The following is a 14,475-nucleotide window of genomic DNA, read 5'->3' as shown; positions in this document are numbered from 1 at the left end:
AATACTTGCTCTACGTCTTCCCATTTATTAGGCGAAATCTCCTCTGGTACCGTAGTAAAGCAGCACCCATGTCACCACAAAAACGCGACGATAATTCATAACGCGACATTCCTACGATTGATATGTAGAATTTAGAACACTACAAAAATTATTTAATTATTCAAAAATTAGCACAGAAGAAACTTCAGTACAATAAATAGACTTTCACACGTGGTAAGCTCCGAACAGACTGCGGAGGAAGCCACGGGTCAAACTTAACGTTAATTTTTAATAATACCAAAATTCGAAAAAAAATGCAAGTTTACGTCAAATAATTAGCAAACAACTATAACAATGCGACTTAATTACCGTCCTTACCCAGTAAGGGCATAAAAAAGCTATTATATCAGGTAGGCAAATGTCTTTGGCAATTATCTCCAAATTTAAAATGCATCATACATAATTTATTTATCAGTGCAATTAAGTTCTAGAAAGCAAACATTTTGTTTGAAGCCCATTGTTCGTGCAAAAATAAAATAATGAGCTGAGTTATAAAAAACATTAAATAAAACCCGACTGCCTTAAAAAATAAAACTGGCCAAGAGCGTGTCGGACACGCCCGAAATAGGGTTTCGTAGCCATTACGAAAAAAATAAGTAATATTATTTAAATTATTTCGTATTTTGTACGGAATATTCAAGTTTAGGTATATTATATAACTTAAGCTGCTTTTACTCTTAATCTACTAATAACTCGGAAGAAAAACTTAAACGTTACAGTTTTCTTGTAAGTTTTATAATACTAACCACCATCCTGATTTTTTTTTAATTTTTCACACATCGGCTTAGATTTTGAGCGGGAGACGATCGATTTTAATGAAAATTTGCAATTTAAAGTTAGACATTTTTCAGACAAATCACTGAATCTAATAATCGTTTTTGCAACCACCTAATGATTTGAAAAGATCTAACCAAAAATATCCTATATTACAAGGTTGGATGAGAAAAAAAAATCACCCCTACTTTAAAGGTATTTAAGAAAATAACATTTTTTATTTTTAATGTACCAATTGCGGCATAGTTTACATTTATATATATTTTATATATTGTGTGCAAAAAAACAGCTTTCTAGCATTGATAGTCCATGAGCAAAGCCACGGGCGGACAGACAGACAGACAGACAGGTAGACATAGCGAAAGTATAAGGTGTTTCCGTTTCTGCTATTTTTGCTACGGAACCCTTAGAAGGAAGAAAATAAGTGTAGTAGTCTAGAAATCTGTCAAGTAGCTAATTTAAAGTTCAACAGTCGGGACCATTGCGAGTACAACAACTTTTTAACTGGTCACGTATTGAGAGAGAGAGATCACCACGGCCCATAGACACCTGCAACACCAGGCGAATTGCTGATGCGTTTTCAACCTAGAAGCTTAAGATGGGATACCTCATGTGCCAGTAATTTCACTGGCTGTCTTACTCTCCACGCCAAAATACAACAGTGCAAGCACAGCTGCTTAGCGGCAGGATTAGCGAGCAAGATGGTGGTAGCAATCCGGGCGGACCTACCACCTGCACATTTCAAGCGTCTACCAGTTGCCGTTATTAATATCGATCAAAAAACGGCAAAAAAAAATTCCTGGATATTTTTTAAATATTTGCGTAACCCACCCTTGACTAAAAATATCTTCGGTATGGTTTTTTGCTCTTGTTAAAGTCAGCCGTTCAAACTTGTGGCGGCCATTTTGTGACTTAGCAGGGAGATAAAGGAGGGTCTACGTTCCTCTAACTTTAGCAGAGCCTTGATCGACTGATTAGCGCTAACAGACGTTTATGAATCATGTTTTTTAGCATCGGGCCTTCAAGGAGCCTTGAAGGAGGCTATAACTTTTTATGAATAAGGCTGTTTGTCCGTACCTGGTTGCCGCAGGTTGAGTAAAGGTAAGAACTTAGTCCATACTCTTTTTTATTTAAATATGCAGCTTTACAGCACTGAATAGTGTAAAACTGTAGTACATTTAATGATAGAAGCCATCGTAACTGGATCTGTTCAAAATGTCAATTTGATCAAAATGTGACTTACTTAATTGATACATGTATTTTTTAACTATGGCATTAAAAAGAGACGGATCTAAAAATAGCTCAAAATTTTTGTGACATTTTATTCTGTGTGTAAACTTTTATTAAAGTCACGACCAGTGGGAATTTAACCATAGGGTCTCAAACTACTTTGAGATTAGTGTGTATATTAACTCCTTATTGTACAAAAGAAAAGAAAAAAAATCATTAGTTTTTGCCATCCTAAAATATCTATATTAATTTTATACTTAGTCTCTGTTGTAATACCCACATTTATTATTAAATACATTATTATTATGTAAAGGAAAAAATACCTAAATGGTTAATTAATGAATAAAAAATACAGTATTTATATAGTACTTCATTTTGTAATTAATGACAAAAAACATTACATTATTAACCGATTGGAGGGGTCAAAAACAGGCCACTTAATTTGTGATAGATCAAGAAAGTGCGCGTTCAGTCAAAGGGGACAGTTTTTTTTAGAAAACTAATGCGCATGACAACTCCGGTTGGTTTAAGTAATGTTTTGAAATTGAGAAAAGAGTGGGCTCGTTTTTAGAGGATCCCTACGTAGTACGGTCCCTTGACTTTCATTCATGAGCCGCCATGGAACCATTCCTCTGTCAACGTCATAGTGACATCGCATTAATTAACAAGTAAAATTGTAATAACGTTTCCTTTGAAAAGGTTCCATAATGGCTCATGAATTAAAGTCCTTGTCCGTACATGGTTGCCGCAGGTTGAGTAAAGCTGGACTACCATACTCTTTTTTATTCAAAAATATGCAGCTTTACAGCACTGAATAGTGTAAAACTGTAGTACTTTTAGTGTTAGACCCCATCGTAACTGGATCTGTTATTTGATCAAAATGTGACTCACTTAATTGATACTTCTAGTTTTTTACAATAGCATTAAAAAGAGACGGATCTCAAAATATCTCAAAAAATGTTGTGACATTGTATTTTCTGTGTATTTTTTTATTAAAGTCACGACCAGTGGGAATTTAACCAAAGGGTCTCAAATTACTTTGAGATTAGTATGTATGTGAAATCTTTATTGTACAAAAGAAAAGAAAAAAATAATTAGTTTGTGTAATCCTGAAAATATCTATAATTAATTTTTATACTAAGTCCTGTTTTTATACCTACATTTGTTATTAAATAAGTAATTATTATGTGAATGAAAAAAATATCTCTTAATGGTTTATTAATGAACAAAAAATACAGTATCTACTTAGTACTTCATTTTGTAATTAATGACAAAAAACATTACATTATTAAACCAATTGGAGGGGTCAAAAACAGGCCTTTTAATTTGTGATAGATCAAGAAAGTTTGCGTTCAGTCAAAGGGGACAATTTTTATATAGAAAACTAATGCGCATGACAACTCCGGTTGCTTTAAGTAATGTTTTGAGATTAAGGAAAAAAAAAAGTAAAAACATTTAATTTTTAAACGAACGTTTATTCAATTTCTTTTTGATACAAAAAAAATATACAATTATAAATTGCTATCGTCGTGTACTGACTAAATTATACTTATGTGACATCTTATTGTAATTACTTAACAATACGAGTACCTACATGTAAATATAGGACACTTTATATTCCTACTTATTTTAACAAAAGATTAATTTTAAGGAGGAGAAGGAGAGGAAGAAGGTCTGAAAGGTTTATTGTATGGGCCAAGTTGCCCGAAATAAATGAATTTATTATTATTATTATTAAAAGAGATACTCTTAACTGCCACTTAGATTTATTTTAAAATATCGATGAAAAAAGGATAAGAAGATGTGTCAAGAAAGATAGTACGCGTACATTATAAAATTTGGACAAAACTATATAAGACAACTGCATTACATTACAAAATAAATTAAGTGGCATTGGTAATAACAAAAACATCACAGAAAGTATGGGCTTCGAAAATTATAACTAATATGACAAAATAGTTGAAAGAAAAGAGTGAAATAATAAGAACGAACGCTTTACACTACGACAGATACACAATAAGATTACACGGGTGGCATTATAATAATGAAATATATAAATCTGCTCATTAAAAAAAGTAACTGGTCTTGATGTACCTACTCAGACTCTTAGTCGAGACGGTAATTTATTCACTGTATTAAGTAGGTACTAAACATATTGTTTGTAGAGCTTGAAGTGTGCCAAGGAAATCATTCTAAGTATTGTAGTCACACGCACTTATAGTATGAACATTCAGTGCGGAAGCAGCACCAATATATCAAAGGTCCATGTGGCGTCATCACTAACTCTTGCGCACCGTTGCTCGCTAGGCAGGAGGCCGCCGGACACTGCTCCTGGTCCGCCGTTGAAAGCCTGCGGTAGCAGAAACGATGAATGTCCATTATTGAATATCCTACTAATATTATAAATGCGAAAGTTTGTGTGTGTGTGTGTGTGTGTGTGTGTGTGTGTGTGTGTTACTCCTTCACGCTAAAACGGCTTGACGGATTCGGATACAATTTGGTATGTAGATAGCTGGACATCTGGATAACAACCGCTGGGCTTAGAGTCATGAATGGATGGACCAGATTTTAATCGCTATATCTGATTTATATGTACCTATCCACTTTTTCAAGGACCATGATTAAGTGAAACTTAAGAAATAAGCTTCAAAGCTTTTCAGCTTGAAACTTCAATCAGTATACATTTGACTTGGTAGCAATAAGTTGCTTTATAGAATGAAGTAAAAGTGCATAGTGCAGAAATGGGTTGCTATTGAAAATTTACTTTTATATAAAATGGGGTATGAGTTAATTCTAATGAATAAGAAGCACTTACTCTGACGTCACCGCCATTGCATCGCTAATCTGGCATGTGGCGGCGCTTTCAACTGGAAAGAAGTCTGGCAAGGGCTGGTTGGCTTGCCGCAGAACTCTGGTCAGATCATCCACTAAGCCAGCATCCTGAAAATCAATTACCAAAATTAATTGAGTCACTCTCATCATCATCATCATATCAGCCATAGACGTCCACTTTTGGACATAGGCCTCCCCCATATAGACCTCCAGTTGCCTCGGTTGGAAGCGGCTTGCATCCACCGTGAACCCGCGACTTTAACCAGTCATCCGTCCATCTCGTCGGTGGACGTTCTACGCTGCGCTTGCCGATCCGCGGTCTCCACTCGAGAACCTTTCGGCGCCAACGACCGCTCGAGTCACTCTGGATTTGCATTATTTAGGCATCAGAATCTTGTAAGTGAAATTTTTAATTTAAGTTTTAACAACTTCATTCATACACATCAAAGTGAGTATACTGAAACTTGAGCAAAGTACTTACGTGATCAATATCGAAGAACGATACAGCTTTCCCTCTGTGGCCGACGCGCCCGGTTCTCACGATCCTGTGCACGTACTCCTCTACGCTCGTTGGAAGATCGTAATTGACGACTATGTCAACGTCTTTAATATCTGTAATTAAAACAGCATGTATAAAGTCAGTGCTTACTTAAAAAAAAACTTTTAAGACCATAGTCAGGTTGACGGTTGTTATGGTTTTCATTAAAATGACATATCCACGAATAAAAACTGGCTTTCTCTGTCATAAAAGGAAACTATGAGGCTAGGAACAAGTTCCAACACTTTAATCTACTCGGAGATTGAGATTTTTGTAACATTTTAATGCTCTAATGCTTAGAAATTTCAGGCACTTACCAGGGCCACAGACAGCAGCCGACGTGGCCACCAGGATGTGGTGGTGACACTTATGAAGCTTTTCCCGCCAGCTGCTTGTCGCGCCGCAAGCGTCTCCGTGGATAGACGTCGTTAATTTCCGCTGCTCCGAGAGCATCACGGCTATGAAGTCCGCGTTGCGATTCGTTTTGCGAAAACTAGGACACGTTTCCCATCTGAAAGCAGTAAGATGGGAATGAAACTACGCGTATTAAAATCTGATTGTCCTTATGCCGCACACACAGACAAACACATCTCATCGAAAATACAAACTGAGACATGGATGCACAGAAAAACCAGAAAAAGAGACTACTGCACTGCATTGTACTGGGATTCCTGTCCAGCAGTGGTGTAAAGGTTATAGCACGCAGCACGGATTGCTGAGGACCTGGGTTCGATTCCCAGTGCTGGTCTCTTTTTTGGTTTTTCTGTGCATCTAGTCTAGTTTTTATTTTCGAATGGTTTACGTGATACCCGTAAAGTAACAAATTTGGAGTTGAAATAAAAATAAAAAATTTAAAAAACCAAACATATCTCATTTAAACGAGTTTTTATGATCATACCGTTTTCATCCAGCAATTTCGTGAGCGCCTTCATTTTTTCATATTTGCTAACTTGTTTGAATACTTGCTCTACGTCTTCACATTTATTAGGCAAAACCTCCTCTGGTACCGCAGCTAAAGCAGCACCCATGCCACCACAAAAATGCGACGATAATTCATAACGCGACATTCTCACGATTTATATGTAGAATTTAGAACACTACAAAATACAATACAACATAATACATAATAATTATACAAAAATAAGCACAGAAATAAACTTCAGTACAATAATAGACTTTAGGTGGTGAGCTCCGAACAGACTGCGAAGGAAGCCACGGGTCAAACTTAACGTTAATTGTTAATAATACCAAAATTCGAAAAAAAATTGCAAGTTTACGTAAAATAATTAGCAAACAACTATAACAATGCGACTTAATTACCGTCCTTACCCAGTAAGGGCATTAAAAAGCTATTATATCAGGTAGGCAAATGTCTTTGGCAATTATCTCCAAATTTAAAATGCATCATCATACATAATTTATTTATCAGTGCAATTAAATTCTAAAAAGCAAACACTTTTTTGAAGCCTTTTGTTTGTGCAAAAATAAAATAGTGAGCTGAGTTATAAAAAACATTAAATAAAAAAAAAAAAAAAACCAGACTACCTAAAAAAATGAAATTGGCCAAGAGCGTGTCAGACACGCCCGAATGAGGGTTTCGTAGCCATTACGAAAAAAGTAGTTAATATTATTCTAAGGATTTCGTATTTTGTGCGGAATATTCCAAGTTTAGGTATATTTTATAACCTTAGGCTGCTATTTACTCCTAAACTACTACTTATAACTCGAATGAGGCTCGTAGCCATAAACGAAAAAATTAGTAAATATTATTCTAAGGATTTCGTATTTTGTACGAAATATCCAAGTTACGTATATTTTATAACTCGAGGCTGCTATTTTCTCCTAAACTACTAATAATTCGCAAGAAACCTTGACCGACAAGTTTTCCTTGTAAGTTTGATAGTTACACCATCCTGTTTTTTTTTTCAAATATTTCTTCTTATTTAGTGTTGTGGGCTACATACATTTGACAGTTGTAATGATGATGAAAATTGGGTAGTTGTGTGCCGGTGTTCAGTTTCGTCGGGTAGTCGCGCGAGCAGAAGCGGCGGCGCGCAGTGGCGTGTTGCAGCAGCCGCTGAGTCGCGTTGCTCCGAAGACGAAGGTACGGATTACCAAAAAACATGTGAGCTAAATCGATTTAAACGTGAGTTATCCGGTCTTAATTTTCAATATTTCTTCAACGATTTAGATTTTAGAGCGCGGCGAGTACGCTCGATTTTAATGAAAATTTACACTTTAAAGTTGGATATTTTGCAAACAAATCACTGAATCGGAAAATCGTTTAAGCAACCCCGTAATTATTTAAAAGACCTAACCAACGATTTCCACATGAAAAGGTTGGATGAGAAAGAAAACTCACCCACACTTTGTCTACAGGTCCTCTAAAAAAATTTTTTTTTCAATTTTTTAATGTACCATTTTATTGGCATAGTTTACATATATATTCGCGAAAAATAACAGCTTTCTAGCATTGTGAGTCCCTGAGCAAAGCCGCGGACAGACAGACAGACAGACAGACAAACCGACATGGCGAAACTATAAGGGTTTCGTTTTTGCTATTTTTGCAAGGGAACCATTAAAAGGAAGAAAATAAGTCCTGTAGTCTAGAACTCTGTCAAGTAGCTAATTTAAAGTTCAACAGTCGGGACCCATTACGAGTACCCACAACTTTTTAACTGGTCACGTTTGAGAGACAGAGAGAGATCACCCCATCCAGCTTATACGTCCCACTGCTGGACAGGCTCCTCTCAGACAAGAGGCTTGGGCCACGTTCACGCGCCAGTGCGGATTGGGAACTTCACACGCACCATGAATGCTTCGCAATTGTGCAGTTTCTCACGATGTTTCCTTTCACCGCAAGCTCGTGATAAATTCAAATGTATTCCGTACATGAATTTCGAAAAACTCAGAGGTCGAGCCGGGGTTTGAACCACGACCTCTGTTTGAGAGGCGATAGGTCAAACCATAGGCACCACGTTACACCACCCATAGATACTGCAACATAGGGGGATTTCAGATGCGTTTTCACCTGGAGGGTAACATGGGATACCTCAAGTCCCAGTAATTTCACAGACTGTCTTACTCTCCACGCCGAAACAACAGTGAAAGCACTGCTGCTTCACAACAGGATCAGCGAGCAAGATGGTGGTAGCAATCCGGGTGGACCTTGCACAAGGTCCTACCACCTGCACATTTCAAGCGTCTACCTGTTGCCGTTATTAATATATCCAAAACGGCAAAAAAAACACGTTTGTTTAATTGGAGCCCCCCTTAAATATTTAATTTATTATGATTTAAATTTGTTGTTATAGCGACAAGGAGGGACGGACGGACGAACAGCGAAGTCTTAGCAACAGGGTTTCCGTTTTTACCCTTTGGGTACGGAACCCTGAAAACAACCATGAAAATAATTTTCTGACAGTTTTTTTAAAAAGGCAAATGAGCAGGCGAGTCACCTGCTGGAAAGTATCACTGCCGCCCATGGACACCCATAAAATAGGTTAAGTTGCAGATGCGTTGCCAGCCCTTTGAGAAAAGAGTGGGCTCGTTTTTAGAAGATCCCTACGTAGTACGGTCCCTTGACTTTCATTCATGAGCCGCCATGGAACCATTTCACTGTAAACGTCATAGTGACATCGCATTAATTAACAAGTAAAATCGTAATAACTTTTCCTTTGAAAAGGTTCCATTATGGCTCATGAATTAAAGTCCTTGTCCGTACATGGTTGCCGCAGGTTGAGTAAAGCTGGACTACCATACTCTTTTTTATTCAAAAATATGCAGCTTTACAGCACTGAATAGTGTAAAACTGTAGTACTTTTAGTGTAAGACCCCATCGTAACTGGATCTGTTATTTGATCAAAATGTGACTCACTTAATTGATACTTCTATTTTTTTACAATGGCATTAAAAAGAGACGGATCTAAAAATATCTCAAAAAATGTTGTGACATTGTATTTTCTGTGTAATTTTTTATTAAAGTCACGACCAGTGGGAATTTAACCAAAGGGTCTCAAATTACTTTGAGATTAGTATGTATGTGAAATCTTTATTGTACAAAAGAAAAGAAAAAAAATCATTAGTTTGTGTAATCCTGAAATATCTAAATTAATTTTATACTTAGTGCCTGTTTTTATACCTACATTTGTTATTAAATAAGTAATTATTATGTGAATAAAAAAATATCTTAATGGTTTATTAATGAATAAAAAATACAGTATCTACTTAGTACTTCATTTTGTAATTAATGACAAAAAACATTACATTATTAAACCAATTGGAGGGGTCAAAAACAGGCCTTTTAATTTGTGATAGATTCAAGAAAGTTTGCGTTCAGTCAAAGGGGACAATTTTTTATAGAAAACTAATGCGCATGACAACTCCGGTTGCTTTAAGTAATGTTTTGAGATTGAGGAAAAAAGAAAGTAAAACATTTAATTTTTAAACGAACGTTTATTCAATTTCTTTTTGATACAAAAAAAATATACAATTATAAATTGCTATCGTCGTGTACTGACTAAATTATACTTATGTGACATCTTATTGTAATTACTTAACAATACGAGTACCTACATGTAAATATAGGACACATTTATATTCCTACTTATTTTAACAAAAGATTTATTTTAAGGAGGAGAAGGAGGAGGAAGAAGGTCTGAAAGGTATTAATTGTATGGGCCAAGTTGCCCGAAATAAATGAATTTATTATTATTATTATTATTATTAAAACAGATACTCTTAACTGCCACTTAGATTTATTTTAAAATATCGATGAAAAAAGGATAAGAAGATGTGTCAAGAAGAGAGTACGCGTACATTATAAAATTTGGACAAAACTATATAAGACAACTGCATTACATTACAAAATAAATTAAGTGGCATTGGTAATAACAAAAACATCACAGAAAGTATGGGCTTCGAAAATTATAACTAATATGACAAAATATTTTGAAAAAAAAGAGTGAAAATAAAAGAACGAACGCTTTACACTACGACAGATACACAATAAGATTACACGGGTGGCATTATAATAATGAAATATATAAATCTGCTCATTAAAAAAAAGTAACTGGTCTTGATGTACCTACTCAGACTCTTAGTCGAGACGGTAATTTATTCACTGTATTAAGTAGGTACTAAACATATTGTTTGTAGAGCTTGAAGTGTGCCAAGGAAATCATTCTAAGTATTGTAGTCACACGCACTTATAGTATGAACATTCAGTGCGGAAGCAGCACCAATATATCAAAGGTCCATGTGGCGTCATCACTAACTCTTGCGCACCGTTGCTCGCTAGGCAGGAGGCCGCGGGACACTGCAGCTGGTCCGCCGTTGAAAGCCTGCGGTAGCAGAAACGATGAATGTCCATTAATGAATATTCACTATTATTATAAATGCGAAAGTTTGTGTGTGTGTGTGTGTGTGTGTGTGTGTGTGTGTGTGTGTGTGTGTGTGTGTGTGTGTGTGTGTGTGTGTGTGTGTGTGTGTGTGTGTGTGTGTATGTGTGTGTGTGTGTGTGTGTGTGTGTGTGTGTGTGTGTCACCTTCAAGCTAACCGGCTTGACGGATTCGGATACAATTTGGTATGTAGATAGCTGGACATCTGCATAACAACCGCTGGCTTAGAGTCATGAATGGATGGACCAGATTTTAATCGCTATATCTGATTTATATGTACCTATCCACTTTTTCAAGGACCATAATTAAGTGTTATAAGTAAGCTTCAAAGCTTTTGAAACTTTAATCAGTATAGATTTGACTTGGTAGCAATAATTTGCTTTATAGAATGAAGTAAAAGTGCAGAGTGCAGAAATGGGTTGCTATTGACAATTTACTTTTATATAAAAAGGGGGTATGAGTTCATTCTAATGAATAAGAAGCACTTACTCTGACGTCACCGCCATTGCATCGCTAATCTGGCATGTGGCGGCGCTTTCAACTGGAAAGAAGTCTGGCAAGGGCTGGTTGGCTTGCCGCAGAACTCTGGTCAGATCATCCACTAAGCCAGCATCCTGAAAATCAATTACCAAAATTAATTGAGTCACTCTCATCATCATCATCATATCAGCCATAGGACGTCCACTTTTATACAAAGGCCTCCCCCATATAGACTTCCAGTTGCCTCGGTTGGAAGCGGCTTGCATCCACCGTGAACCCGCGACTTTAACCAGTCATCCGTCCATCTCGTCGGTGGACGTTCTACGCTGCGCTTGCTGATCCGCGGTCTCCACTCGAGAACCTTTCGGCGCCAACGACCGTTCGAGTCACTCTGGATTTGCATTATTTAGGCATCAGAATCTTGTAAGTGAAATTTTTAATTTAAGTTTTTACTACTTCATTCATACACATCAAAGTGAGTATACTAAAACTTGAGCAAAGTACTTACGTGATCAATATCGAAGAACGATACAGCTTTCCCTCTGTGGCCGACGCGCCCGGTTCTCACGATCCTGTGCACGTACTCCTCTACTCTCGTTGGAAGGTCATAATTGACGACTATGTCAACGTCTTTAATATCTGTAATTAAAACAGCATGTATAAAGTCAGTGCTTACTTTAAAAAAAAACTTTTAAGACCATAGTCAGGTTGCCGGTTGTTATGGTTTTCATAAAAATGACATATCCACGAATAAAAACTGGCTTTCTCTGTCATAAAAGGAAACTATGAGGCTAGGAACAAGTTCCAACACTAATCTACTCGGAGATTGAGATTTTTGTAACATTTTAATGCTCTAATGCTTAGAAATTTCAGGCACTTACCAGGGCCACAGACAGCAGCCGACGTGGCCACCAGGATGTGGTGGTGACCGCTTATGAAGCTTTTCCGCGCCAGCTGCTTGTCGCGCCGCAAGCGCTCTCCGTGGATAGACGTCGTTAATTTCCGCTGCTCCGAGAGCATCACGGCTATGAAGTCCGCGTTGCGATTCGTTTTTTACGAAAACTAGGACACGTTTCCCATCTGAAAGCAGTAAACAAGAGTAAAGATAGGAATCAAAACTACGCGTATTAAATCTGATTGTCCTTATGCTGCACACACAGACAAACACATCTCATCGAAAATTCAAACTGAGACATGGATGCACAGAAAAACCGGAAAAAGAGACCACTGCACTGCACTGCACTAGGATTACTGTCCAGCAGTGGTGTAGGGGTCACGCAGCACGGATTGCCGAGGACCGGGGTTCGATTCCCAGTGCTAGTCTCTTTTTCTGGTTTTTCTGTGCATCCATGTCTCAGTTTGTATTTTCGATATGGTTTCACGGGATACCCGTAAAAGTAACAAAAAAGTACAAAAAGACTCCAAAAAACCAAACACATCTCATTTAAACGAAAAAACAGAAGAAAAGTCGCGATAAATAATGCTAGTTACAAATTATTTATGATCATACCGTTTTCATCCAGCAATTTCGTGAGCGCCTTCATTTTTTCATATTTGCTGACTTGTTGGAATATTTGCTCTACGTCTACACATTTGTTAGGGTCTACCTCCTCGGGTACCGTTTCTAAAGCAGCACCCATGTCACCACAAAAACGCGACGATAATTGATTACGCGACATTCTCACGATTTATATATGTAGAATTTAGAACACCACAAAATTATTTGAATTATTCAAAAATTACCACAGAAAAAACTTCTGTACAATAAATAGACATTCACACTCGGTGAGCTCCGAATAGACTGCAGAGAATGCCATGGGTCGAACTTAACATTAATTGTTAATAATACCAAAATTCGGTAATGAAATTGCAAGTTTACGTCAAATAATTAGCAAACAACTATAACAATGCGTCTTAATTACCGTTCACACCCAGTTAGGGCATTAAAAAGCTATTATATCAGGTAGGCAAATGTCTTTGGATATTATCTCCTTATTTAAAATGCATCATACATAATTAATTTATCAGTGCAATTAAGTTCTAGAAAGCAAACATTTTGTTTGAAACTCATTGTTCGTGCAAAAATAAAATATGAACTAAGTTATAAATATATAAAATGATGATGCTGTTATGTCTGGAACTCTACAAGTTAGTATACCTTAAAAAATATACAAGTTTGCAGCTTCCTAAAACCTATGCTAACGTATCACTATAGAAATGCATGTGTTTTCATTTTTTTATTAGGTTTTTTCGATATATCTTTCCCTAATTCATACTCATGTTTTAATGGAACATTTATTTTTTGATTTAAATAAAGATTATATTTTCTATAAGTAGGGACCAAAATTAGCTCTGTAGGTGAAATAGTTACTTAACTTAATAGTCTTACAATAAAAATAATAATTTAAAAAATATACACCTAACAGTTAAGGTAAAATGAACTGAAAAGATTGAAACAAGACAAAAAAATGAGAATAATCAATAGCTTATAGAATTCAATAAAAGAAATCGATAGAAAACCAAATACAAACGGTAAACATTAAAAGATGTCCATGGCAGTCCTTCAAAATTTAATGCAATGTGATGAAATGCAGTCGGAGGCATGAGATTAAGTGATAGGTTACAAATGCATGCCCCCGACTGCAGTCGGGTATAAACATATACCTTTCCCTACAGTCGGGTAAAATAATAGTAGATTATTGTCGTGGCCTGGAAGTAGGCAATTGCTCGCTGAGCTTGCGAGTCCGTTTAACTAATACGAAGCCAGCAATTGCTATTCCAGCCGAGACTAATATAAAGCTTTTCTCAAAAATGGTGAATAATTCTGAAATAGAATAAACTTTATCTCAAAATATATTGTAAAATTTAATTTTATTCCAATATTTTTCTTATGCTTTCCCGCCTTTTTCATTAAAAATAAACTGCAGGTGTATTTTTCCAACGAAAACACCACAAGCTATGTCAGACAAAATAGAAAAAGTCATTGGCTGTATACGACTTGTGCCAACATTTCCATGGCCTTTTAAACTTTAAAAAAAAATGTGATTGATTGCAGGCGCGCTAATTCATTATTGTCGAGCTAGCGCGCCTGCAATCTTTTTAACTTTTTAATTTTTCGCTGACCATAAACTATGCACTTCACCTTCTGATATGTAAAGAATAATGTCAACTTTTACGGACATT

At 36.4% G+C, this 14,475-nt stretch overlaps 1 protein-coding gene across 2 annotated transcripts; it reads right to left on the bottom strand.

Moving 5' to 3' along the window:
* Positions 1-3,738: 3,738 nt before the first annotated feature.
* On the bottom strand, positions 3,739-13,100 carry LOC141430067 (ATP-dependent RNA helicase vasa-like). 2 transcript variants are annotated; one of them, XM_074090611.1, is made up of 5 exons: positions 12,803-13,100; positions 12,174-12,372; positions 5,357-5,487; positions 4,859-4,983; positions 3,739-4,393 (listed from the first exon to the last, which is right to left on the bottom strand). In XM_074090611.1, exons 2-5 carry the CDS (start codon positions 12,310-12,312, stop codon positions 4,249-4,251), a joined length of 540 nt encoding a protein of 179 aa, XP_073946712.1. In that variant the 5' UTR covers positions 12,313-12,372; positions 12,803-13,100; the 3' UTR covers positions 3,739-4,248. The 2 variants fall into 2 exon arrangements, with proteins under 2 accessions (XP_073946712.1, XP_073946713.1); XM_074090612.1 differs by lacking the exons at positions 3,739-4,393; positions 4,859-4,983; positions 5,357-5,487 and adding exons at positions 10,393-10,755; positions 11,302-11,426; positions 11,801-11,931.
* Between the last annotated feature and the right edge of the window lie 1,375 nt (positions 13,101-14,475).

This window comes from Choristoneura fumiferana, chromosome 8 (assembly GCF_025370935.1).
Source record: "Choristoneura fumiferana chromosome 8, NRCan_CFum_1, whole genome shotgun sequence".
In the NCBI taxonomy this organism is placed as follows: domain Eukaryota; kingdom Metazoa; phylum Arthropoda; class Insecta; order Lepidoptera; family Tortricidae; genus Choristoneura; species Choristoneura fumiferana.
Note: the sequence above shows the minus strand (reverse complement) of the source record. Positions and strands in the feature narration are given on the sequence as shown.

Coding starts and splice junctions, on each gene's coding strand:
- LOC141430067 (XM_074090611.1), bottom strand. CDS start 12,312: ATGCTCTCGGAGCAGCGGAAATTAACGACGTCTATCCACGGAGAGCGC. Junction 5,488..12,173: donor GGCTGCTGTCTGTGGCCCTG/GTAAGTGCCTGA, acceptor TTTTAATTACAG/ATATTAAAGACGTTGACATA. Junction 4,984..5,356: donor CGTTCTTCGATATTGATCAC/GTAAGTACTTTG, acceptor ATTGATTTTCAG/GATGCTGGCTTAGTGGATGA.